Source organism: Endocarpon pusillum, assembly GCF_000464535.1.
Source record: "Endocarpon pusillum Z07020 unplaced genomic scaffold C707327, whole genome shotgun sequence".
Taxonomy (NCBI): Eukaryota; Fungi; Ascomycota; class Eurotiomycetes; order Verrucariales; family Verrucariaceae; genus Endocarpon; species Endocarpon pusillum.
The window spans coordinates 1-26,436 of record NW_006913537.1 but is presented as its reverse complement, the minus strand read 5'-3'; the positions used below and the strand labels follow the sequence as shown (position 1 = coordinate 26,436).

Sequence of the window (26,436 nt, the reverse complement as noted above, 5' to 3'; positions counted from 1 at the left end):
GTTATCCTTTGTTGCCTCGGTTGCGAACACGAGCAACTAGAGTACTGTATCACCACGGCTCGCAAATCGCCCTACGCCATTGCAAAACCTGTTACGCGAACCAGCACTTGGGGTGACTGTGGACATTCATCTGGCTGAACAACTTTGCAAGTTCAACAAACCGTGGGCATAGACTTTCCACTTTAGCTTGCAGCTGATGATGATGTGGCCGGGTGATCTGTAACATATCATCACCATTGCCACACCCGCACAGTCGAAACAGGCGTCGAGCTGGACATGCACAGCGCCGAAATGTTTGCTATTAACTAGCGAACGCGACAAGATTGAGTCAGGGTGGGCCAGTCCATGCACTTGCTCGTTAAGCGTTAAGCGCACATGGTCTGGAGGTCCATTGGTCCCTACCATAGTAGTTAGGATGATTGGGCAGTGGATGTGTAATACGAGCCTTGATGCCTAGCACTGACCAGAGGTAAAAAATCTAACTTAGTTTTGGTGCAAAAAATGAAGCAAGCTTCTTTTTGATCAAGATTCGATGGCAGACACCCAGTGCTTTCATGTCTTCGCATCAGCAGTCTACAGTCTACAGTCGTGCCTTCAATGATCACGATCCAAGAGAGCGAAAGCAGCGGGTTCCTGAGGGCTGAATGCCAACCCTACATCACATTGCAGTCCAATCCTGGACCAACGGGGATGTGTGGCGTTGCTTCAATGGTGACTCAGCCTCATTTGGAAGCAGCCAGGGGTTCTAGGCTCCGAGAAGGGTGGGAAGTCCGGCCTCAGTGGCCAGGACCTGGACAGCAACATGATCATCGTTTGGTCGGTGAGGCTGGTTGATGGTGGTGAGACGGGCCACTTCCTCTTTCACGGGACATCGCGGTAAGATCAATCATACTACGTACTAATTCGAAGCCACATACTCAGTAGCACTGGGCACGGCATATATTACGACCAACAACTACTGCCACGTTCCGTTGTTCTGCCCATTTGGAGTAAGCTTACAGAGAGAGCATAGAGTCATGATCCGTGAAACGACATGCTGAATGAGTGACACGCTTTATCTTTATGCTGACTCCAGTCCCCGAAGACTTGTCCAATGAGAGACCCCCCGGCTTCCAGGCACCCTGCCTCTATCAATCATGGCCAAACCCTGTGCATAAGTGCCCACTAGCTACTAAGCACTAAGCTGCCGCAGCCTAATCCTCCGTAGCCGGAGTAAGACTGTATGGCGTGAAAAGAAACAAGGGCGCTGCCGCCTATTTCATTCCCAGCTCCAAATGCCATCTCCAATTTTTCTGACTTGTTCCACTTGCGATTGATCTTCATTTTGTCTGCCTGCCAACCTGCCTTGCTAGATAAAGGCAGACACTGCATCAAACTGTGTCTAATCTACCAATTTGCCCAGTTCACTACTCGCACTACAGTACAGCTGTCTCGGTCAGATCTGCTGCAACGACCTTCACAAGACTGCGAAATCTTATCTCCATCTTACCGCCCCCAAAAGTCACTTCTTGGGCTATCTGAAGGCTGGTAGAGCCTCACCGCTTTCGCCCCGTCTTCCTCAACATATATCTCCATCTTTTGCTCGATTTCCAAAATCCCCAAAGTCCCCGATACCATTCCCTCCATGCGTGACAAGATATGGATATTGCGCTGAGCTCACCGGTCAATGTTCAACGCTCTCCCACCCTCACCTTTTCTCCGCGTTCAACTCCGTTCACTCTCGTATCACCGACCGTTCCACAGCCAGATAATTCTACCCTCCCTCCACCCGCCGAGAACATGTCATCTACCGAGCGCTCTTCCCCAATCACAGCTCCTGAATCGCCCATAATGCCTGAGGCTACCTCCGCCTTATCCGCCCTTCTAACCCCACCTTCGACTGAGACCACCGCCGAACTCAATGATCTTGATTTAGAGAGCGCACGGAACGAGCTGGCTCGAATACGCGACGAGCTTGCTCGAGAACGTGAGCAGCTCTCTCAGGTGCGTGCCCAGCTGCTGGAAGCTCAGGAGCGAGATGCAGAATTCAGAGCACGACCAGCCCAAGTGCTGGATGGCCCGGATAATGACCCAGAAGCAACAAGTGGACAGGCAGAGGTGGAAATCACTTCAACAGAGTCCCACAGCACATCGACTACTTCGCAAGATACCCCAACCACAGATGCTACGACAATACCAGAGCAGCCAATACTCCTGGAAGCATCCTCTGGAAACACTACTGAAGCCGAAAGTAGTGCACCTGACGAATATTCCGCCCAACCAGCCGCTGGGGAAACTATGACTGAGGAGCCGCTACAGCTTGAAGAAGTGGTGCCCCCTGCCGATGCCCCAATCGACCCGCCTCGTCCCGTAGCCGTCGATGAAACCCCTCCTTTTCCCTCACCTACAGACTCAACAGACGAGTCACCAGAGTGGGTCGACATAGAAGAAGACACATCTGCTCCCAATGAGGAAGAACTAAAAGAGATTGAAGCGTCGAACGACATCAGCGCCAGGGACGTCAAGTATCATGAGGAATCGTTTTACGCCGAGGCGCCAGAAGACCCAGAACAACAACCATCACAGAAGATGCGCCTCACCTGGGTCATCAAAGGTGTTCGGGGAACCAAAGAGAAACCCAACCGGGCACGGATTATGAATTCACCGGCTGTGCTCGTGGGAGGCTTCTACTGGTATCTCAAATTCTTTCCACGAGGGAACAATTCATCTGCCTTGAGCGCATATGTCAGGTGCTCGAGAAGAGAACCGAAACCAGACGAAGAAGTCCCTGAAAACACTTTTTCGGTGGTATATGGAGCCCCAGATGCCGATCTTGGTGAACTGAAGCCCGCGGTGGACATGTCCATTCCTGCCACCAGTGTTTCTCTAGAGGCGGAAATGAAAGTGACACAGGACGAGTCAGGCTCCGACGAGGCCTCAAAGAAGCCTTCCGAGAGCGAGGCTCTGCAGCACGACGAATCTGCAAATGCCTCAGCAGACGTAGAAGAAAGCTCGGCAGCCGCGGAAGACCAAGAAGAAGATGCCGAGGATTGGCGGGTTTCTGCTCAGATCGGTATCATTATCTACAATCCAGAAGAGCCCCGAACCAAGTATGACATGGCTGCGTGTCACCAGTTCAACAAGCACAATGACGATTGGGGGTGGACAAACTTTCATGGCCCTTGGTCAGAAATCCACAAGCGCAGGCCTGGACAGCGACAGGCTCTTCTCCGAAATGACACACTCGCTCTAGATGCGTACATTCGGATCTTCAATGATCCTTCTCAAGCGTTATGGTGGCACCACTGCGGCGCTGAAGAGCAATGGGATTCGGTTTCTCTTACCGGCTACCCAGCAATGGGGACCAAACTATACCACACTCCAGCAGTCGCCGGGATCACATCTTGGCTGTTACTCGCACCATTCAGGAAGATATTTCAGGACTTAGAGACAGACGCCTACCGGAGAGATTCCCACGTCCGACCTCAGTCACTCTGTTCCCAACTGCAGATGGTGCTCTATCTCATGCGGAAGCAGAAAAAGGATGAGAAGTTCGTGTCACTCGAAGCGGTCATCGAGATTATGGACAAGCTTGACGAGTCCGGAACTGATGTTGTCACGTTCTGGGAAGGTTTTCGGAGGTCGCTTGAGCTTGAACTTCAGACCGATCCCAATGCCCTTGAGCGGATTGCTGATATCTTTGATGGTAAAGCCAGCGGTGGGGACAAGCCCACGCGCACATCACCATTCCGCATTCCTGTTGAAAATGTTCCCAGCGTTCAAACCGGCCTGGAACGAACCTTTGGGCTATCCACAGGTAAACAGTGCTTTCCAAAGTTTCTTACTATCGAACTTGAACGGCAAAAGTTCGACACCACTGTCCGGGAATGGAAGCTACTGTATGACCGAGTACGACTGGATGAAGAGCTTGATCTATCCCAATGGTCTGCCGAACCCGAGACATCGAAATACACTCTCTATGGTTTCATTGTACATGCCGAGGAGAGGAATTCTGGTAAATTCTACAGTATACTCCGACCAGATGGTCCTGGCACTAAATGGCTTGCTTTTGAAGATGGCACGGCGAATCAGGTTATTTCTTATACCAAGCACAGAGTTCAGGAGTTTGAAGGTCTTGAAGGGGATGCGCTCAGAGAAAACAAAGCACCGCGCCACACAGCATATATTGCAATGTATATCAGAACTGATCTTCTCCATGATTTCTTACCTGGACGACTGGAACCCTATGAGCTGTCACTTTGGTTGAAAAATTGTCCTCAGGTGCGTGACTACGTGGATAGCAAAGACGTAGAGCCTTACGAAGAAGAAACCAAATCAGAAGTCCAGCTCGAAATCTACGCTTCCCAAAGAGTTCGGAACCGACATGGGTTGATTGATGCTCAAGATTTGAAAGCCGCGCAGGAAGGGGACAGCAATGGTCCACCGCAGTATCTTACCGTGCCCTCGGAGACCACCTATCAGGAACTGCGCCACAAGCTTGCAAAGTGGAATGACATTGACAATGTTGAGAAAATCAAGTTGTGGTCTATGCAACCTCCATCACCAGGGGCGCCTCTAAACTATTCTTTTAAACGAATCAGTAGACTTTACAAGACAGTTTGGGACAGGGACTGTGCGACTCGATCCCTTTGCATATGGATGCACGTGCTGAAGACGGATGAAGAAGTCAAATCTTTCGGGGATCCAGAGCCACCCCTTGACCACGATGTCTTTGAGAGGACAGCCATGGAGCTAGATGACCCAGAGCGGGCTGGGTCTGCCCCAGAAACGGCGCGCGAAGGGGATGACACAGAGCATGGGGCCGTTGAAATGATGGAACCACCAGAGTCGGACTCTTCACCCGCGGAAGGTATGATCCCGGCAGCAGACGATTCCACGGGGAACGCGCAGTCAGGTACCAATAGCACGACACAATCCGCTGACACAGCGGAAGATGCGCCTAACGCAGCAAACAGTACAGAAGAGGTCACAGACATGGTCACCACAGCAGAGACGTCTACCGCAACCCCTGCAGCAAGTCTCGAGGCCACTGCTATCACGGGCTCCGCCGAGGTTCTGGACATGGTGCAGGCACATACAGAGCAGGCCAACGAGACGCAGGCCCGATCTCCTCCTGCTTCTCCTGTTCAGGCTCACGAGTCGGCTGCTGACACCTCCGCTGGCGCTTTGCCACCAGCTATAGCCTCAGCTGAGGACGGATCTCTAATAGCAGCAACGAGTGGCCAAGATCTTCCAGGCTTAGATGTTACCGTCGAGGACAACAGGCAAGGCGATACTCAGCCACATAGCATCCCCGCTGATGCCATGAATGTTCCGCCTACTGCCAACACGACCAGTGCTCCCATTGAGCCCCAGGAAGCACCTGCCACCGAGGTACCAGTGGCAGAGCAGCCAGCACTTGACAGTACCGAAGTACCTGCTCCACCTGCTCCGGCGGATACCTCCAACGACGATGCCCAAAGCGATTCAAGTGAAGATGAGGAGGTCATAACCATCCGACCAGTACCATTCTACTATGGTTTCATCCAACTCTTCGATGCTGACGGCCAGAACTTCATCATGCACGGGGATTTCCTTAGTCAGGCAACCGACAACGTCAAAGATTTTGTCCGGAAACAGCTTGGCTACGCTCCGGACAAGAATTTCCTGGTATGGCGACGCGGGAACGCTTATCGTCTCACATCCATCCAACCCAACTCCACATTCGAGGACATTAGAGATGACAGCGGCTACCGACATGACGGTTCCATCCTGGTGGTTGGGGATGTCCTCTCTGACTCTGCGTATGCTCTAAACCCTCTCCTTCTTCCCATTTTGACCAGTCACACTGATGTCTCTCTCCAGCAAATCCTCTTTAACCGCCATGTCATCCTTTACCACTCCCGAACCACTCTCTCACTACCTCTGGTTCTCCGCCCGCAACCACCCCGTCAAAGCCCACACTGGCCACATCACCGTGTCCTCCTTCGGCCTAGACTACTATTCTGGCCACCTCCTCAAGGGCCTCTACTCCGGCCTCGGCACCCACATCACGCCCACCGGCCACTCTTACACGGGCCCCTTCCTCGCCGGCTCCCGCTCCACCAGCAAGGACCATCCTGAGGGAACCTGCACCTACTCCAACGGCGACACGTACGCGGGCGGATGGTCCAACGACGAGAAACACGGTCAGGGCGTGTTTGTCGAAAAGCGGACGGGAAACAAATACGTTGGGGGTTTCCAGGAGGGGAAGCAGTGGGGTAAGGGTATCACGTATTGGGAGGTCGCGGACGAGGAAGGAGAGATGTGTCAGATCTGCTACGGCGAGGCGGTGGATGCTTTGTTCTACGATTGTGGGCATGTGTGCACTTGTGTGGTCTGCGCGAAACAGGTCGAGAATTGCCCGATCTGTCGGAAGACGGTGAAGCAGGTGGTTAAGATCTGGAAGGCTTGAGCGAATGATATTGAGTCCGGGGAGGAGTGGGGAGGCGGGTTTAGATTTGACTTTGCTGCGGTGGATGGCATTGAGATGACATGATGATGACAGCTACCATTTTTCACAGAACAAATTTCTACGGAAGGAAGACCTTATGCACACAATACGCAGAGATATTTCGGACAGCATGTACGTACATGACAGCGAAAAGGGCTCGAATCGATGAACCGACGACCGGCATCAGACCAGGCGGAACTAATTAGCGAACAAGCGACCGGGCAAGACCCTACCTAGATTGAACAGTGAGCAGACGAGCGATGGAGTCGCAGGCGTGACGGTTGGTATTAATGCTGGTCAATTCGCCGAAATGGAAATGGAAGTGGAAATGGGAATGGGAATGTAAAATGGAAATTGATACTTATCTAGCTATATTTATCACCCTAGAATTCTCCACTACACACCGAAACACTGCTGCCGCATTACCCCCGTAAACTGATGTTGGGTGCTTGCAAACAGTAAGTAAGTTAGTACTAAGTTAAATTACGTGAACTGGTCGTGGAAAATCACGTATGCGCGCGAGCGATAGTCCTGGCCGTTGAGAGGATATATTTCCAGATGCGGTGGCTGAAGAGTTCTTGGTCCTAACTTGGGCCAAATCCATGTCATCCATCGGGCCTGGCCTACTATCACTGAAGTCTCTCGGGGAGCGCGTATGGGGGCTGCATGGAAGCGAGATGGAACCCCTCGAGATCAGCTTCGGCTTCGAGATTCCAGAAATAAGTCCCTCAACCCCCAGAATTGGAAATCAATACATATTCGGTGAGCGTTGTGTGATGGAATGATGAATATCCGAGGCGATTCGAGTCGAGATTCATCACCACCGACACCTTCAAGGGGGGAATGAGCAGGGTGTCAAGAGGAAACGCTATTGTCGGCTGTGCGTAAATACTTGTACATGCGATTCTCTCTGCAGTCCACCGTCCCTTTCTGTCACTCGGTCGTGCATTGCGCTATCTGTTCTGTCCTGCCACACACCTTCTTCCAGGACTACTGTTCCAAAGCCAACCATGGTAGAATCCGTTGGGGGCAGCAAACAAACAACAGACGACGAACGATGCAATCTGGTTTAAGCCGATCTGGCAAGCACTCATAATACAGTAGTGGGAGGCAGCGTTACCTCCCCCCAACCCCTCAACTTCCTTCGTCCGAATTACCTATGTTCCATTCGTGGCAGGGGTGGCAGGAGTGACAGGCGAGGTAGAGCCAGAATCTTTCTTCGACTTCAGCGTTAGTGGGAAGGGATAGTCCTCGGTGTCTTCTTCCTCACTGCAACGTTTCGGTCAGCAACAGCGCCAAGCTTGGGCGCTTAGGAAGAGAACTTACGGAAGTTTCCATGATATGTAATCCTCTGTGCTGAGACCTTCTCGACCTTCTTGCAGAGACGCAAAATCTCCAGGCGTCATCATGCCGGAGCGGTCCCGCGGTGAACCTGGCACAGATAATGGTCTTGATATCCTCTGTGCTGTGCCGCCAATGATCTCGTCGAAGTCGTCCGCATCTACGAAGGAGTCGGGATATGCTGCGCATGTACATCAGCCATGGTTGAATATTCCATAGTTGGCAGTACTCACCTCTCCGTAAAGCTAATTGTCTGGCTTTGACGTATTCCATGCCCATTCGTTTCCAATCAAGGAGATCACTTAGCCTCTCAGTTCTATTCCGCTGGTTGATCCGCTGTCTCTTGCTCTTGCCGGTGAAGTCGAACATGTAATTTGTAAGCTGGTTGACGGAATCGTCCACACCCTTCATCCTTCGGTCAACAATGTAGATGCCATAGTCCGACGAGTTCTCAATCAAGTCTTCCATGTAACAGCCAAAGCCTGACAGATTGGTAGTGATTGAAGGGACACCCATCACAGTGCACTCTGCCGGCGTATAACCCCATGGCTCGTAATATGAAGAGAAGACACCAAGATGGGTTCCCCGGACAAAGTCATCATAATCGAGGGGTAGGACTGGATTGGCCGAGTTCAGAAACTCTGGATGAAAAATAATCTTGACACGGTCGGAGGGATGATTGAAAAGCTGGACACGGCGGATTTGGTTCAGAATTGGATCTTCCGAGTCGTTGACCATGTTGTGGGTGACGATCGGAGGGAGCGCACTTCGTTTCATCGCGAAGAGACGCCGACGAATCATGACCCGATCTTGACTGGTGATAAGTTCCTTTTCATCCGGCATGGGGTCACCTTCCTTCCAGTGCACCGATCGCTCGAATAGTCTCCTGCCGATTGCACGCTCAATCACGCCAACTGTGTCGTTGAGCGACTTGACAACAGCTTGGCCACGTAGAGCTTCCACCGTCAATGATGTTGTCTGCGCTGGCATAATGATAAAGGCAACGACTGTCATTTTCGAACCAGAAACCTTCATACGATGGTTCAGGCGCGCCAAGGATTCGATGAACATGTCAACCCCCTTGTTGCGGTATTCATACCTTCCAGCCGTGAAGAAGTAGAGGGTGTTTTCAGGCTCGAAGTCATTATGTCCGTAGAAATGACCTCGGACAAAGTCGTTAATTCGTTCCTTCGCCTGCTGATGTAGATTCTGGAATTCGTGCATTGCCGAAAACTTCTTGACGTTAAGACCATTCGGCAATACGCCGTCCGGTTTGCGTTTGAGAAGATGTTCGCTTTCGTATGCCGTAATATGGGACACGGTTGTAAAAACGTCGCACGAATGAGCTGCGGCACGTTCGATACAGTATCTATGGTAAATGCCACGTTTTCCGGCCTCCGCATCCACGTCAAAGTACTGGAGATTGTTGTAGAAGTCCACGGAGCCGGCGCATAGATATCGACCCAGTAGAGTCGCGTGGGTGGTGAAGATGGTGGTGACATCCATATGTCGCTTCTTGGTCAAAGGGATGGCCACGCCGGCAAGCCATTCGTGGAAATGCGCGATCACCGCCCTGGATTGCTCTTTGGCAATGAACTAGCCTCGTCAATTTATGGTCTTCTTGGAAGATAATTGGCGGCTTACCTCGCCAAGAAACCATGCCACAAGGTAACCAAACACAATAGCCTCATTCGTTTCGCTGTCTCCGGCAGGTGACGGAATACCGGCGGCAGACCACAGGTCACCCTTCCACTCATCTAGCCAGCGGTAACCGGTTGATGTATCAATTAGAAGCACTCTCGGAGCACCCTCGATTAGCCAGCGGCCGTATAGCAAGCTGATCCCACGCTCTCCCATGGCGGTGATTGTATCCTTCAGAGGTGGGTAGGAAGGCTCTAGGGGCTCGACTTCCACGGCGGCCTTTGGAAAGGGTCAGGGATAGTGGTTCAATGGTGGCTTGAGATGTGCTGCAAGCTTACCGATGCGCGGTTCAGAGGACCAATAAGACAGTATCGTTCTCCATATTCGGCGGTGGTCACAGGAGCTTTGGACTTGAGGACTGAATAGATCCCCCCCACTGTAGAAAAGAGTCAGTACTGGTACCGCACACAAGCTGGAATCTTGCTTGCCTCGATTGGCGACTTCTGTCGCAATTTCGAAAAGAAAATGGTTCTTAATGTCTCGCTTGGTAGAGCTTACGGCGTCCATAGCTGGGGCGTCCATAGCTGGGGCGTCCATAGCTGGAGAGCGTGTGTGTCAATTTCAATGGCCAGAGGTTGAGATAGAGAGAGAAGCGAAGCGAGAGCAATGGCTGTTGTAAAGTGGGGTGGATCGTTTGAGCTTCCCCACACAAGGGCCCCCGGATTTCGACGTGGATAGGTGGTTGATCAAATACAAGGGTAAGATGGGAGAATCGTCGCAGGCACAAGGTAGACAGTGACAGCTTCCTATAATATGAGAGTGGAGGAGGGAGCTTGTGATACGGATTCTGAATTGGAGAGGACCGAAGGCTGGGAGTGAGCACCCTGCTATGTACCTTAGGTCTCCTAACTAAATGCGTGCTGGAAATAAGCAAATAATAATGCGCACTTCGGCAGCAGTTGGATCCCTGCTAGCAACTACGAAACATGCACAATGAGGGCATCGAAGACCATCACCAAGTTCTCCTCGTCTAAATTTCCCATATATCCACATAGCCTCCCCAAGGCTCGGCTGTGCTGTCCTCACAGAAGAGTTCTCAATGCATCGTCTCCTGGTCGCGCCGCCTGAATGGATCCGCGGACCATGTTTGAGAAATTGAGACTAGTTAGTTATGAGGCAGTGTTGTTGGTATTCCCCTGGGTGAAACATGGGAGCCGCTGGAATGACGGACATCTTTGGGGGGCTCGCGCCACCAGCCCTGCCCGGTATGAGGCACTCGCAGCACGAAGTACAGTACCCCGACCCCACATAGTACTTGTAATGAGCACCTTATTCTCAACCAGAGGTCTATTTTCAACCTGTCACTACGACTTACTGCGTAGGAGCAGGACACCTCTGCCAGCTACGGCTCGTTTTGATAGAAGCTAAAACCAGCGATCGTAAGTAGAGGTACGCCTCGTGTTGCCCAGACGCAAAGCCCAGACGCAAAATTAAAGCTTTTTACTGGTTAGTCATTTCGGGAAGCTTCGTCCAAGACGTTACAGAATCCATAGCTAGAAGAGATTGACCGGCCTAACGATTAAATAGCGTCTCAAGAGCTGCAGAATGACCATTGGTAGGAAGTACTCCATAAACATACCCCGCCATCTACGGATCGTGTGTTCCCATACGCGACACTTTCAGAGCCAACCCCGTCTGTGGCCGGATATCACACAGGACAACATACTCTTACCGACACAGCCATCTATCAAGGTGCCGCGGAACCTCGTATAGCTACCAGAACATGCAACCGAGAGTCGCCAGGGCACCTTAGATCGACACGTCTTTTTTCTCCCAGCAAAGGCGCTCATTTTGTCCGCTTCTCGATCTTTCGCAGGAATGTCTCAAAAAGCTCCTTTTTCAACCCTTCACTTTCATCCACCTCATTGATCATCTGCCGTAGCTCGCGCACCCGCTTCTCCTCGTATTCCTGATATACTTTCTGCAGTTGTAACTCGTCGAACAACCTCTTCACCCGAGCTTCTCTTACATCGTCCTTCCGCCCATAGTTTTCGTGCAGCAGCTGCCTTTGCTCCGGCGTTGCTTTCAATAAAGCTTGATTTATCAACCACGAGCATTTGTTGTCTTTGATATCTGTTCCGATCTTGCCAATAACCGACGGTTCCCCAAAAGCATCGAGATAGTCATCCTGAACTTGGAAGTACTCACCCAACGGAATGAGAATATCGTGGGCTTGTTTCAAATTGTAAGCGCTAGCCAGTTGCAAATAGTGTAGCGCAAGTCCAACCGGTAGGTAGAAGGAGTAGTAGGCGGTCTTGTAGATGACGATGAACGTGTACTTGTCCATACTGAAATTGTTGAGATCCACATGGTCTTCGGGTGCGGTAATCAAATCACACAACTGTCCAAGTTCTGTCTGAAAGGCCACTTCGTGGAAGAGTTCGAGAAAGTCGACATATGCGGGATGTGACCTGAAATGCTTCTTAAGGAGCAGATAGATGGAGGATTCCAGCAGGAATGCATCGTTGATGGCAGTCATCCCAACCCCCGGCTGCCGGTACCAGCATGGCTGTCCTCGCCTGGTGATGCTGGAATCCATGATATCGTCACTGACGAGAAAGAAAGCTTGCAGAAATTCGGTGAGCCATCCAAGCGTGGAGGACAGTCTAAACTCCTCTGGCTTCAAGTCTCTTTGGAGCAGGTGGTAGACCGTGTCGGGAACGGAGAGGCCCCGATTTAGCTTTCCTCCAGTGGCGTTTGCATTGAGCGACTGCGATACTTATCATCTCACACATTTCCGATTAGGCTGGGAGAAATCTACCTTTTGGAACCACTCCAGGGCAATGGTGGGAATATTGTACTGTTTGGCAGCTTGGGAGATGTCCTCAACCAGTAACGGGAAAACTGCCTCAAAATCTTTCCGACTGACATGAGATGAGGAGGCCATACTGAATGGCTCTGAGAATGGCTTTGAAAAACACTGTATTCAATTATCGCAACATACGGTGAATGTTTTCGAATGCGTTTGTTGCGTTACCGCGGGTGTGAAATAAGAAGAGCAAACGGAATTGATATTTTACTTACGGAGTTATGCTTCAAAAGTAGTTGGCTGCCACTAGAGTGTGGCCAAGAAACTACCATCTTGGACTTAGCTGCCGACAATTAGTCTTCCAGATGACTTAAATCTTGATAGGCTTATAAGGCATAATATAAGGGGGTGATAGGGCTTAAAAGCTAAGTGAAGCCTTATAAGCAGCACCTGAAGAGCCTACAAAGATAAGCATTATTTAATGGCTTTTAGGCTTAGCAAGATATCTACTCCTTGTACTATTAGTTGGTTGGCCAGCCAATGCCGGAGCTAAGAGAGGCTAGCAACGCCAAACTAGCCGGGGCCTTCAACTACTTTTGAAGCACGACTACGTACGACTCATGGCTACTTACCGGGAGAAGGGCTCTGAAAATGGCGCGGTATTGGTCCTTAGTGATTTTGCAGACATTTTATTATTTTAAGGATCGTCAGGAGGCTCAAATGACCATAATTTGGCCATAATCTGAGCGTCATTTTCTTAAAATGACGTCCGAAATAACATAATTTTCTTGGATTCCAGATGTTTAGCTGTATAATAATATGTAAACTAGATCATATCACGGTTAGGCTGAAACTAAGCACACATTGATGGTAATTTAGACATAGTTTTTAGAGGGCCCGAGGCCGGATCCAAGAAATCGTTGCCGATCCCATACAAAAGCAACTGGCCACTATTCTGCGGCCAAATTCGTACGCCAACAGGCCTATATCAACGCCAACGAGGTCAAATTCAGCTATATCTATACAATTTTACTAGTATTTCGTCATTCTACCCTCATTTTGAAGAACAGCCTCTAATCTATCGTGCATAGTCCACTTGCGACCCTTCTCAGTGCCCCATACGACGCGATTTATCTCCTTCTGCGTCAATGCCTCCCATTCGACTTCTATTGCTCTCTTGAGATCCTCCTTTGTACGAGGGCAATGCTGTCGTACACGCTGTTTCAAAATGCGCCATATATTCTCAATTGGTGAGAGATCAGGGCTAAATGCTGGCCAATCGTCGATATAATCGAGATCTATCTGATCTTTGTATAGTTTTACTCGATTCTCCTCGCTCCGAGTACCATGGCCGCCATCATTATCCTCTTGAAAGATAAAGCCCTGCCCTTTAGCAACAGCTTGGTCCCTATACTCCTTAACAACAGGCAAGATCTTCTTAACATATAGCTCCTGGGTCATATTTCGCGACTCATTCTCATCAAGGCCATAGAAGATGAGTTTGCTCTTGAAATTCCAGCCAATACACGCCCAAACGTGTAGCTCACTAGCACCTGTTTTGAACTTTTTCTGTATACAATCTGGCTGAAATCTCTCTCCTCGACGACGTAATACCCACGCAGCTGTACGAGAGTTATGATGAAAATGCGATTCATCTGAAAAGCGTACATATTTCCACTTCCAAGCAGGCCAACCAAGATATTCTTTCGCGAAGGCTATTCGTCGTTGACAATCGCTTATTTTGAGCCATTTCTTCTGCGCTGCACGATATTTTCAGAGGCCTTGTTGCTGCAGAGCTGTTCGAAGAGTATTGACGCAAACATTGAGGTTATAGCGCTTGATTTGCGTCTCATAATCAAGCTTGCGAATGCTATAATGACCTGCTAGGTCTTTAATAATTTGATCAAGAGTATCTCCAGGGATTTTTGAGGGTCTCCCTGGTCGATTTTTGCCTGTACGGCGTTCATTATGACTTCGTAGCCAATAGCCCTGGGTTCGAATTGGTATACCAGTCTCTTTTTCGACGGATTTGGCTGAATATCCCAATTCTGTACGCATTTGGAATACCCTTACCCTGGCTGGCGTAGGATACTCCCCATTACCCTTCTTGCCGCGGGTATCTGGCGCTGGTGAGGGCGTACGACGTTGACTGCGAGTAACGGCCATGTCTCTGCGAATTTGATGCGAAATGAGTGCTAATTAGGGCAGTAATGCTCAAAAAACGCGTTGAAATAGCCCTGTTTACCCCCTATTTAGTGGTGGAATGATTTTGTATGGGATCGGCAACGATTTCTTGGATCCGGCCTCGGCCTTCTCCTGCTAAGTACGGCATCAAGTAGTGTCATGTGACAGGGCTTGGCTAGTCATGTCAAAGAACTTGTTGTGTCACTTCAAGTTGGAGGCGTCCAGACTTAGATTGAAATATCACATTCTTTCTCATCTAAAATGAAACACGACACAATAGCTAGGGCGGAGGGATAAGCGTAGTACCTACTCTAAATTACTGTTGAAACACAGTCGATGGCAAAGCTAAAGAACAACAGAGTACAGAGTCGTGCATCAAAAGTCATCAATATACGCTAATAGGGGATAGATTAGAGCTAGTTGTTTTGACAGTAGTATCATGCTAGTCTCTATACGGTGTCAGAGCGGCTAATGGGCCAAATGCCTAAAGCTTAGCTGACATAGATGGCTGAAGAAAGTTCCTCAAAAGCCAGGTGCTTACTACTTAGAACAACCTGTATATGGTGAGTCTTACTACGCACCACTCGAACATAATCGTCAAGCTGTCCGCATCAGCCCCGCTAAAAAGATGCCAGGAGATCCAGCTGCCTGCATTCCTGTGAATGACCGAAAACGCAACGTGAGCGGTCTATTTGTAGGTCTGTCTGTTGCATCATGTATCGCGGCCATCATCCTGGGCAGTGAAATTCATAGTTCGGCTTGGTGGGCGGCTTGGACTATCTAACACAAAACAGTCTTCATTATGGTCAGCTGTGTGTCGAAGAATGCAGCTCTGGATAATGTTTATGTCACCAAGCTTTGCACAAAGTAGACATATGACGTCCAACTTCGTTTTGGATGCTTTGGCAAGTTGAAAAGACCAACACCACGTCCGGCAACGCTAACCTTTGTGTGCTTCTAGGCCTTTGGGTCTCTGTAGCCAATACGACCGAAGGAGCCAAAGCAATTGAAGGCTCGAGTACAGACTGCTCTTCCGGCATGAGCTCCAATAGCACTTCTGAATACGGCCACTGGCCAGACCCACTGCGTCATGAAGTGTGCACGATAGACATCGACGAACTCAGCAAAGAATTCTGGGAGGATCAGGTGCTGACGGGCAATACTCGAGCCCAGCTCAAGGGTAATCTGGACGCCACTCTTTCCCTCGCCAGACACTTGCAGACAGACGTGTTCTCCTGGTATCCCCGGTCCCACACTTCGTCTTCTCTTTCATTAGCAGCATCATGCTGTTTGTAGGCCTCACCAGCTCGTCGCACCAGCGACGAATAAGTTGGGGTAGCCAGTAGCTGCCCTCTTCGGCGCCCTAGTACTGGCCATAGCATATTTCGCCGCTATAGGGTCGCTGCAAGCCCTTAACGCGTTGGTGAATGGAGACGAGTCCAAGGACGTACAGTGGCTTGATGGCGATATCTGGCTGGATCATCTTCAGGCCGACCAGATTAGTGTTATTGCTGTGTTTGATACTGTCGCGCGGCGGCCACCAGAAGTAGGATGGAGCATCCAAACATTTCCAGTTAGTGGAGCTCTCTAGTTCCTGGGGGGTCACCAATGAGCAATGGTAACCGAAATCACCAGATAGAGTGTTGAGAAGTACTGTCAGAGAATGATTACATAGTGAATGTGCAAATTCCGAAAGAGACGTGATGAATGTGTATGCTTAATCTGAAGGAGGGAGGGAGCTGTTGGATCTGATAGAGAGAGGATCTGGGTATTTATAGTTGAGCGATTCTGATCCTGTGCCGAGTTTGCAGCAGCTACATGCCTTGCCCAACATGCTCCGTGTCACAACAAGGATTCCGTAATACGAATCGCCAGCGGCCCTGCCCAGCATTGAATATCCTGCTAGAGCACCTCATTCCCTGACGATGCTGCTGGCTTGATGGGCCCTTCTTAGTGGATCTCCTGATTCCAGTGCGAATCCTGGCCCTTTAGCAACGTTTACCCACTCTGGATCGACCTTTCACGTAATGTCTGCCGCGCCTGGCTTACCCGTGAAAATTTTTTGTGAGATTACAGCCAGTTTCCGCTGTGACCAAGCCTCAGCGCGCAGGACTCACTTTAGCCCGTGGAGCCGGTAGCAACGCACAGTCATGAGCGCCGAGCAGCAGACAGGAGGGAAAGGGAAAGGAGAGCGGAAAACAGGAAGGAACAGATAATGGAAGGGACAGAGGAGCAGCGCACATCTTATCCACCTTTCTGGCGTAAAATTGGCCAATTTTCTAATTCGCCAACATAACCGCTAGCGTCCACTCGAATTGACGTTAGGTTCTGAAATATACTTTTCGGTCGATGGCACCTGGTTGAGGTGGGCTTGCGGCTGTAGTAACCAATTAGAAAATAGGCCAATTTTACGCCAGAAAGGTGGATAGCTAAATACTCCGTATGGCGAGGCAGCGCGACCCCAAACCGAGCGGGGCTAAACCCCAAGGGGCAGCGCACCAGCACCGATTCTGCGTACTACGTATGTACTCCGTAAATACAGTACTACGTTGTACCACTGCAAGCGCCACTCACCCACGTCACTGTGCTTGAGATGTTCCACAGGCAGCCTGCTAAACGCATATCTTTCGGGTCTCCATACTCGCTGTACAAATACAAACTTGAACGTCGTCATACATCCCTCATTCCCCACCTCATAAAATGACATCCATCAGACCTAGCACTCCGCCGCCTCAACCAGCGGGACTGGAGGCCAAATCTCCACTCACCCCAGAGCAGATACGACGACTTGAGATTAGCCGTCTCAAAGCCAAAGCATTACGCGAACAACGGGAAGCAGAACGTGCGGCCGCAAACCCTACTCCTCCATCACTTTCTCTATCCAAGTCTACCGTCGCAGGCCAGAAGCGTTCCTTTGCAACATTCAATGCACAGACTCCCGCCACAAGCAGAGATGCGAAGAAGGATCAGGCCAGCTCCGACCGACCGTTGGAAGCCATTCAACCAGCTAGGAATTTTGCCAAGTATATTGAATATGACTTGAGCAAGATGACCGATACCAAAGGTGGCTTTCTTACAGCAGAAGACGATCCGTACAACAAAGCACTTCACCGCGAGGATGGAGACGTTAAACCAGCGGATATGACTCTAAAGGAGTGGGAAAGGCAGCGGCTACTACGTTCCTTGCAATCTCGAAAAGTGGGTCCTTTTGAGCCAGGCATCAATGAATTGAAGCGCGAGGAACAGAACAAGCAATGTCGAGAATGTGGTAGTCTGGAGATAGATTGGAAATGGGAAGAAATTCTGAAGTGTGCAGTGTGCAATGCTTGCAAAGACAAGTGCCCGGAGAAATACAGTCTGCTTACGAAGACGGAAGCGAAAGACGATTATCTATTGACGGATCGTAAGTAGTCTGCCCTCGTCCAGTATCTACCAAGACTGATAAGACTCAGCGGAATTGAAAGATGAAAATCTGTTACCACATTTGGAACGTCCGAACCCGCACAAGTCGACTTGGAACAACATGATGTTGTACCTGCGCTACCAGGTGGAAGGATACGCTTTTTCAGAGAGAAAATGGGGTTCTCCAGAGGCACTGGACGAGGAGTTTACCAGGCGGGAGACCGAGAAGAAGAAGCGTAAAGAAAGCAAGTTCAAGTCGAAGCTTGAAGATCTGAAGAAGAGGACCAGGGTTGAAGCATGGCGAAGGAGTCGACGGGGAGGGAGTGGAGGCAATTTCGGTGATGATCTCCCGGGCGGCAAGCATGTGCATGAATGGTCACGACCAATTGAAAATCCCAAGACAGGTGTTTCGGTCAAGACGTGTATAGGATGTGGAATGGATGTGGAGGAGCTGCAGTTCTAGTACCAACGAGCACTGTTTGCCCGAGTATCCAACGTGACTATGTACTGTGGTCGAAGGCACCGATCTATAATCTATGGGTCTGCCGATATGTGAACTAGAACTCAGTATGCCCCACAAAGACATAAGCATCGTCAAGTCTGTGAAGTGTCAGCTCAGACGGTTGAAGGTGTTGAATTATGGAAGCAAGCTCACGTATAATGAATGACCCCGAACCGTGGTCCTTTGATCCTCTTCCCCGGCTCGCGCTAAACTTTGGTACTGGCGTTAACATATGTCCTTTGACCTTGAAGCTTTGCAGCTGCGACAAACTGTATCTCAACCATTTGATCGATATATCTCATCTTCGCTGGCCCTAGACAAGCTTTGTGCCTAGTCTCTCGTTCGCCGTCCAAACGTGCGGTCGCTGGCGTTTGGTACCCTCTCATTGATCCCCTGAAATCTCGCTCGCAATCTTTAGGGCAGACTACTCTGCAAATCGAGGTCACATGGGAAGAAGATAGGGCTGCCTACACATTGGACTGAATCCTCCCTTGCATGGCCTGGCAGTCAGGCTCTGCCATGGCCGGGAGTGGAATGGGAGGAGGTGGTGAATCGTCTGCAAACGGCAACCATGCTCCTTTGGGAACCGAGTACACTCTACAGGGTGCGCGCAGCTTCAACAAGTCTCCATCTACCAAGCTTATGTTACTCTAGGTGTAATGCGCTTTCTCCAGACCGAGTGGCATCGCCATGAACGAGATCGGAACGCCTGGGAAATTGAGAGGGCGGAGATGAAATCAAGAATAGCTCGGCTGGAAGGCGAGGCTCGAACAGCGAAACGACTACATGACTCCTTAGGAAAACATGTCAAGATATTGGAAATTGCTTTAACGAAGGAACGAGAAAGGGTCAAAAACCTGAGCAAAGGGGAGAAGATTGACATCCAGCGAGATCCAAAGGATGTTGCTAGAGAAGAGCTGAAAGCGATGGGCAAGGGTCTGTTGGTCTTCCCAACCTTGGATCAACTACTGAATCATTACAGAACCACCGCTGAAAGGGGTACGTCTCCTGGACCCTGACATAGTCGAAGACGACCCGCTTTATCAAGGACTCCGGCAAGATGCGGAGAGGGAAAAATCGAAGACCTATCTAGCGAAGTGCTCTGCCGAGATCACATACCATGTCATGCCAGCAACTCACCCACCTCCCGAGTTGACGGAACAAGACCTCTCCAACCATGTCCTTCGAGACCAACAACCGCCTCAATCTGTGTTGCAGGATCCCTATGTCCATCAGCCTCAGCCGCAACATCCACAACAACAACAGCAACAACCACACCCAAAGCAGCACCACAGGAATAACCAAGTAGGCGTACGAGAGAGTGCAATCAGTAATCAGCAGCCACTTCTACCTTCGTTTAAAGAAAATGTAAGCTCGGGCAGGTCAAATACTCAGATCAATCATACTGTGTTGCCTCTCCGTGAGCCGGCAGAACGAAGAACTCAGGAACAGGCTCCTACTCCATTGACCGCAATCGACGGACGAAATCCTCTGTTCGAGCAGCAGGCACCGATTGAAGAGCCTGCCGAGCCGGTATCGCACAGCTACGATGCTTACGGAAAGCAGATACCGACTGCAGAAGAGCATGAAGTTCCTAGAACAACGGAGGAATCACGAAACGAATCATCAGATGGCTGGAATTTTGATGATGATCCGCCCACATACCCGGATCCTCCTCCATCAGACATTCCCCCTCCTCACCGTCCCGACACAGATGCTTTCCCAAGCGCCAATCTTGCTGCACCCAAATCCCCACCTCGGCTTGGATCACATCGGAGAAAGAGCTCAGGAGCAGCGAGACGGAGAAGTGAAGGCAACAATGAAGCACGCCAGCTGTCTGTGGACCAGAAAGCCGACACCACGACATTTAAGGTTCGCTTTGCTTTAAGAGGCCATCTTGATGTGGTACGCTCCGTCATTTTCACTGGCGGTGGCAGTCCATCGGAGCCTGAGATATGTACCGCTGGGGACGATGGAAGCATTAAGCGCTGGATCATTCCTGCATCAAGCTATGGTTCCCAATCCGCTGCATCAGGAAACGACCTCGACATCACAAGCTATTTTACACATCGGGGGCATGGTGGAGCAGTCACCGCGCTGGCTTCATGTCCCGCGTCTCCGAACTTCTCCAACGGAGGTCGAGTTCTGGGGGACGGTTGGATATTTTCCGGGGGGCAAGATGCCAGTGTCAAGGTGTGGGAACGAGGCAGGGTCGATCCGAAGGCTACGCTGGACGGCCACACCGATGCCGTTTGGGCTCTTTGCGTGCTCCCAGGCTCGTGTGGCTCCACCCTGGGCGATCGAAGCAGCTCCTTTGGCGGCCCGGACCGAATACTACTCGCCTCGGGGGGCGCAGACGGAAGCATTCTGATCTGGGCCGTAAGTGCTCCGCCACAACTCTCGTCACCGCACTCTGGCTCCAATCGAGGCACCAGGAGCAGCCGAAGAGCAAATTCCGTTTCGGCGGGCTCGAATTTCCCTTCTTCGCCACAACCAAGCACAGCAACATCTACACCTTTTCATTATAGCCTCGTGCATCATATTGTACGAGGCGATTCTCCTTCTCCGACCTGTATTAGTCCGCTTTCGGCTCTGGGCGAGACTTTTGTTGTCTCATACACAGACGCCTCAATCTTGGTATTTGACACACGCTCTGGTGAGGAGGTTGTAGGAATGGCCAGCTTAGAGACTTATGATGGTACGCCTTCGACAGGCGTGAACTCGGTGGTTGCCAGCACAATGGGTTTCGATGGGACCCTGAGTCTCGATCCTAGTCGAGGACTTTCCGAGGAAGATAGTATCGTACATGGCGCAACTGGTTCAAGAGGCGGTGTAGAGGGTGTGATCATCTCCGGATACGAGGATCGTTACATCCGATTCTTCGATGCCAACAGCGGTATGTCTACACTACCGCTTCCTTTTCACTGGTCTAAGTTACTAACTCGTACCAGGACAATGCACGTACACAATGCTAGCGCACCCTTCAGCAATCTCGTCTCTGTCTCTTTCTCCAGATGGCCGTGAACTTGTGTCAGCTGGTCATGATGCCAGTCTTCGATTCTGGTCCCTCGAAAAAAGGAGTTGTACTCAAGAAATTACCAGTCATCGGCTGATGCGTGGAGAAGGGGTCTGCTCCGTCGTCTGGAGCCAGGATGGCAGATGGGTAGTCAGCGCCGGTGGGGATGGTGTGGTGAAAGTCTTCACCCGGTAGAACGGACATATATCCTCCTGTTTGGTCTTCGAATGCATCTCACAAGCGGTCACAATTCTTCTGTATGTTGGGCCGATCATGTCATCTTCGGTCTCTCTAACAGCATTCTTTGGGGGGTTTGTCACGAGCGGTATATCAGCCACACCACTGACTGTACGGGAAGGGGGACCTTTGCGAGGAATACTGTAGGCATGAAGGGAATAGATGGGGGGCTGTTTGTAATATACTTCTTCACAGCCAGGCGTCCCCTGCAGATGTTTAGGATGGTGTCATAGGAGACGCACTGATCTAACAGTCGATCAATGCACGAACATGATAGGCTCCTGGCAGGGAAGCTCTCCCTAATGACGCCCGCTCCACCTTGGTTGTCTTCCACGATGTTTATCATGCTAGACTGCCCAGTAATAGAGAAACGATGCCTCAGCTCATGGTGGATATCTCCTGCTCCCGGGTTTCAGTGTGGCTTCCTCGGAGCCCCCATTATGTAAGTCTGTATTCTGTGATCTAATCAGGCATGTCAATAACCCCCTGCTCAAACGTAGGATAGTGAATATGGAATGGAGGACGCGGTTCAGTACCAGGAGCTGGGTGAACCGAAGGCGAGCCAACATAGGATGTGGTGAGACTAGCCCGAGTGCAGTGGACTCATGTATCAAGCCCCTACTTGATATTATCATCATCTACCGCTTGAAGCTCTGGCTGGGATATCTAGCAGTGAAACGTCTCAAGAAGCTGCGAAAGACTACTGTTATTATCACCGGTATGGTCTTTCGCATGCAGATATGCAGCCACCGGGGTCAGTTTGTTCTGAAGCATACTTGTGACAGGAGGATTCGCTCCCCGGATAAATATCTTTCCATCCTTGTAACAGAAGGATCCACTCCCTGGATACATTTTAGATCAAGATATGTATCAAATTATCCTGGGAAAATCTATCGTCCACTTGTGAGCAGAGGGCACTGCTCAGTCTAGACGCATTTCCTCATTGCGGAAAGTGTTGATCTGAACAACTTTGTTGTCTGTCTGTACGTGTAACTAACTAGTTAGCTATTGTCAACCTGCTGTGCAGAGTGCGTAGAGAAGCAAGTTGATTGATAGCTACGGGGGTAGAGAGCGTCGATCTATATACAATTGGCTGTACCGTACAGCGAAATTAGAAGCGAAATTGCGTTGGAAATTGACCAATTAGAAGCAGCAGAAACGCAGGGATTACGCATATCAAACGCGGCCAATTGGCCCTCTCAGAAGGTCAACAGCTATGCAGTACCGTTGACACAAGAGAAGGAATTGGTAGGGTGGCACGCCAAGACTGTCCTTGCGCTACTAACGTACTAACTAGTAAATAGTCTGGGCTAGGCCGTACAGAACACGCAAACCAATAGAAAGCATGCTTCATGGCCCATCAGACTCTGGCTACGGAGTACAGGTCTTCGGGGTGTGTGTACCCTGTCTAAACACTAGTGCGTATCGAATTCAAACTGGACCATGACTCTCGTCTTATTTACACAGCTCTTGCTCTGAATGAACTGGTATCGACAAAATCAATAACCTCTGACAATCTCTACTACATTACTGCTACTGATAGCCAACAAATTCAAAGGTTTTTCGAGCCTCTTTAAAATGCCCGGAGATCTATGTTTACTTTCTTTGGATAATGGCGGAGTTCGTGGGCTGTCCTCTCTTCACATTTTGAAGCAGCTTATGGAGACAACTAAGGGGTTGTCTCGGGGCAGCCAGATTCGACAGCCAGATTCGATTTCTGCGGATTCGGCGTGTCGGCGTTTTGGGGCTTGGCAATATAAACGCCACCAAAATTTGGCGGGGAATTTATCACTCAAACCCCCCCATATGACTCTATGAAGTATTTATCAGAGTGCTGTTCAACCAAAGTTGTTATGAAACCTATTGCCTATTTGAGACTCTCTATACATTCTATGGCGTTGCATCTAGTATTTGGGCCTATTTGCCTCGTTTCGGCTGATTCTGCTTGCCCTCGTGCATAGCCTTATAGTCCAGGGTAGGTCCTCTAGCCCGTTTTGGCCGTGCATTCGTCTGTAACAGGGCAGGAGCTGTGGAGGCAGGTAGAACGAATGGATCCTCCTCCTCCTCCTCCTCCTCCTCCTGCTGGGGCGTAGACAAGCTATCCTCGAACGGTAGCGGCGTTGCCCTGGTAACTGACTCCTCCGGAGGCGGCGGCGGCGGCGTTGCTCTGATGAGAATCTCATCCTGTTGCCCTGCTATATCAGCAACGTCTCTAGGACCAAACTGGGGCATCTGCACTTGAGTAGAAGCGCTCCGAGTCATATTAATAGCAAGTTGGTCTCTCTCTCGCAGTCTCTGCTCACGCTCACGAGCGTTGAGCTCTCTAGCAGCTATTTCAGCCCCTGTGAGCCCTCTAGCGTTAGCCTTGCCATGAGCCGCTTTACGTACCCATTTCTGCTTTGGTACAGGTAAAGGGTAGGCCACAGGGACCCCACGACCCTCATACGCAGCCTGCGCAAGACCTAATATCCTCCTATCATTTTGAGCTATTTCGTCATCAATATAGGCTTGATCTGTACTAGATAGAGCGTCTCTAAGTACAAGGAGATGCTGCCTTACAGAGATGTGTTAGCGACGTTGTAGAGATAAATAGTTAGTCTCTTATATCTCTGTATTATTAGCCTCTTGATTTGTTAGTATCTAGTCACTAAATCAAATAATAAGGCTATTAATTCACTATTAAGGGTGTATTAATGACTTAAGGATAGGCTAACTACTCTTAATAATAGAGAATAAATAATGTTTGCAGGGTAAATACTATTAAAGAAGTAACTAATACTAACACTATTTATTATCTAGAGCCTCTTAATTAGCAGCTATATTCTTAACTAACTCTTACTTGTTAGCAAGCTTATTAAGGGCAAATAGACTAATTTCGTTAAATAGAAATCAAAATGCAGCTTTATCACATTATAACTGACGTGGGCAGTTATGTTTAGATGAATCTTCATTTAAATTAAGCGTTTTAAGAATAGAGATAACTATATTAATAAGCCGTTTGACAGATTATTTAAGGGATAGCTAACTATTAGTTATTATATAAAGAACTAAATAATAGCTCTCTGATTAAGAGCTTAAGGTATAACTAAGATTTATATACTTATCTGTATAGTGATATATTATTCGCTCTTTTTTTGGTACCTAGATTTTACGTATATACTTCTTCTTAACAGGCTATAGCTCCTGTCACGGCTGCCATGCTTGTCGCCCGCTAGCGCTAGGGCGCCGGGGACCTTAGACCTCGTTCTGACGATCTTGAGTCCATCCTCAGCCATCTTCCTCCGTATCTCCGCGACCAAGCAGCCGCCTTCTCGAGAGTAGCTGCAGATACTCTGCCTCCGCACCGTCCGTTCGACCACAAGCTGCGCTTTGACAAGGAACCAGAGATGAAGGCGTCGCATTTGTACAAGATGTCAACTCGAGAGCTCGAAGCTATGAGAGAGTACCTGATAGAGAACTTACGTAAGGGATTCATTCGCCCGTCATCTTCCTCTTTCTCGTCACCCGTTTTATTCGTCAAGAAGAAGAACGGGGACCTTAGATTCTGTATGGTCCTGTCGCATTTCTCCCCCGACTTACGCGACACTCCATTAGAGCCGAGCCACGCATTGACAATGGTGACACCTACTAGCGACCAGTCACTAACACGCGAGAACGCAGAGGCAGCTGCCTAGTTCGATACGGCTGTCTTTGACCTATCCAGTCCGGCCAGGACCGACAACCCCACCCCTAATGCTGAGACTGATTATCGAAACCCTATCCTATCCTTCGACCTCTCTGATCCTTTTGCCAGAGTAGCCCAGCTGAAAGTGATCGTGCCAGCCAATCTGCAATCCGGTATCGATGTTATCCTAACTGAGCTGCGGCAGCAGGGAGTGTCAGAACAAGCTTTAGCCGACCGGACGGCCGAGAGGGTCGCTCTAGAGTTAGCGAGGACAGCAAATACTAACGCTGATTTGGCTCATCAAATCTCGGAGTACGCCACGCAGCTTGCTGCTGCCGGCCAAGAGTTAGAGAAACAAAATGCAGCCCTGCAAGAACGGAATATGGCCCTGCAAGAGAAAATTGCTGACCTAACGGAGCAGGTGACCCGTCATCAGGCGTCTACGCGTCGGGCGCCTGCCTCCTCGATGTCTTTTATATATACTTACGAAGAAAGATAGATATCCTTTGCCTCTGATCTCCGAGACCCTGTCACAGTTAGCTCACGCGACAATCTTTACGAAGCTTGATATCTGTCACGCATTCAATCGTATTAGAATGGACCCCGACTTAATCCATTAGGCGTCATTCCGAACGACCTACGGAGCTTTCGAGCCAGTAGTCCTTTCCTTTGGTCTTTGCAACAGTCCGGCTACCTTTCAGCGTTATATTAACTCCGTCCTTATAGACTACCTCAGCGTCTTCTGTACAGCGTACATTGACGACATCCTAATCTTCTTGAAGAACAAGAAAGAGCATCAACAGCACGTACGCTAGATCGTGATAAGGCTGCGCAAAGCAGGTCTGTATATAGATATCAAGAAATGCGAGTTCGAAGTCACTCGCACCACATTCTTAGGATATGTTATTACAGACCACGGCGTAGAGGTTGACCCAAGCAAGACTAAGGTTATTCGTGACTAGGAACCTCCTACAACAAAAAGAGGCGTGCAGTCGTTTCTTGGGTTCTGCAATTTCTATCGAATGTTCATTAAGGGATATGGGCGCATCGCCAGGCCGCTCAGTAATCTGACAAGAAAGGATGCTGCGCCAAAGTTCCAATTAGATGAGGTCCAACTCGACGCTTTTCGTACGCTGCAACGCAAGCTGCTCTCTCCTCCCGTCCTCAC

General features: G+C 49.9%; 9 protein-coding genes across 9 annotated transcripts; 4 read left to right on the top strand and 5 right to left on the bottom strand.

The window, feature by feature from the left end:
• Nucleotides 1–1,638: 1,638 nt before the first annotated feature.
• Nucleotides 1,639–6,433, top strand: EPUS_08909 (uncharacterized protein; the record flags this gene model as incomplete). Its single annotated transcript, XM_007787961.1, has 2 exons — nt 1,639–5,783; nt 5,845–6,433. The coding sequence occupies 2 exons, from the start codon at nt 1,639–1,641 to the stop codon at nt 6,431–6,433; spliced, it is 4,734 nt and encodes a 1,577-aa protein (XP_007786151.1).
• A 1,196-nt stretch (nt 6,434–7,629) lies between these two features.
• On the bottom strand, nt 7,630–10,051 carry EPUS_08908 (Glycogen synthase; the record flags this gene model as incomplete). Its single annotated transcript, XM_007787960.1, has 6 exons — nt 7,630–7,741; nt 7,799–7,994; nt 8,047–9,409; nt 9,458–9,733; nt 9,793–9,872; nt 9,922–10,051. The coding sequence occupies 6 exons, from the start codon at nt 10,049–10,051 to the stop codon at nt 7,630–7,632; spliced, it is 2,157 nt and encodes a 718-aa protein (XP_007786150.1).
• A 1,249-nt stretch (nt 10,052–11,300) lies between these two features.
• Nucleotides 11,301–12,401, bottom strand: EPUS_08907 (Farnesyl pyrophosphate synthase; the record flags this gene model as incomplete). The annotated part of the gene is made up of 2 exons (XM_007787959.1): nt 11,301–12,224; nt 12,276–12,401. 2 exons carry the CDS (start codon nt 12,399–12,401, stop codon nt 11,301–11,303), a joined length of 1,050 nt encoding a protein of 349 aa, XP_007786149.1.
• Nucleotides 12,402–13,295: 894 nt separating this feature from the next.
• EPUS_08906 (uncharacterized protein) lies at nt 13,296–13,724 on the bottom strand (the record flags this gene model as incomplete). Its single annotated transcript, XM_007787958.1, has 1 exon — nt 13,296–13,724. One exon carries the CDS (start codon nt 13,722–13,724, stop codon nt 13,296–13,298), a length of 429 nt encoding a protein of 142 aa, XP_007786148.1.
• A 312-nt stretch (nt 13,725–14,036) lies between these two features.
• On the bottom strand, nt 14,037–14,429 carry EPUS_08905 (uncharacterized protein; the record flags this gene model as incomplete). Its single annotated transcript, XM_007787957.1, has 1 exon — nt 14,037–14,429. One exon carries the CDS (start codon nt 14,427–14,429, stop codon nt 14,037–14,039), a length of 393 nt encoding a protein of 130 aa, XP_007786147.1.
• Nucleotides 14,430–17,147: 2,718 nt separating this feature from the next.
• On the top strand, nt 17,148–18,312 carry EPUS_08904 (uncharacterized protein; the record flags this gene model as incomplete). The annotated part of the gene is made up of 2 exons (XM_007787956.1): nt 17,148–17,850; nt 17,900–18,312. The coding sequence occupies 2 exons, from the start codon at nt 17,148–17,150 to the stop codon at nt 18,310–18,312; spliced, it is 1,116 nt and encodes a 371-aa protein (XP_007786146.1).
• A 558-nt stretch (nt 18,313–18,870) lies between these two features.
• EPUS_08903 (uncharacterized protein) lies at nt 18,871–21,562 on the top strand (the record flags this gene model as incomplete). The annotated part of the gene is made up of 4 exons (XM_007787955.1): nt 18,871–18,955; nt 19,006–19,287; nt 19,334–21,247; nt 21,303–21,562. The coding sequence occupies 4 exons, from the start codon at nt 18,871–18,873 to the stop codon at nt 21,560–21,562; spliced, it is 2,541 nt and encodes an 846-aa protein (XP_007786145.1).
• Nucleotides 21,563–23,521: 1,959 nt separating this feature from the next.
• Nucleotides 23,522–23,866, bottom strand: EPUS_08902 (uncharacterized protein; the record flags this gene model as incomplete). The annotated part of the gene is made up of 1 exon (XM_007787954.1): nt 23,522–23,866. One exon carries the CDS (start codon nt 23,864–23,866, stop codon nt 23,522–23,524), a length of 345 nt encoding a protein of 114 aa, XP_007786144.1.
• Nucleotides 23,867–25,014: 1,148 nt separating this feature from the next.
• EPUS_08901 (uncharacterized protein) lies at nt 25,015–25,767 on the top strand (the record flags this gene model as incomplete). The annotated part of the gene is made up of 2 exons (XM_007787953.1): nt 25,015–25,277; nt 25,308–25,767. The coding sequence occupies 2 exons, from the start codon at nt 25,015–25,017 to the stop codon at nt 25,765–25,767; spliced, it is 723 nt and encodes a 240-aa protein (XP_007786143.1).
• Nucleotides 25,768–26,436: the final 669 nt, after the last annotated feature.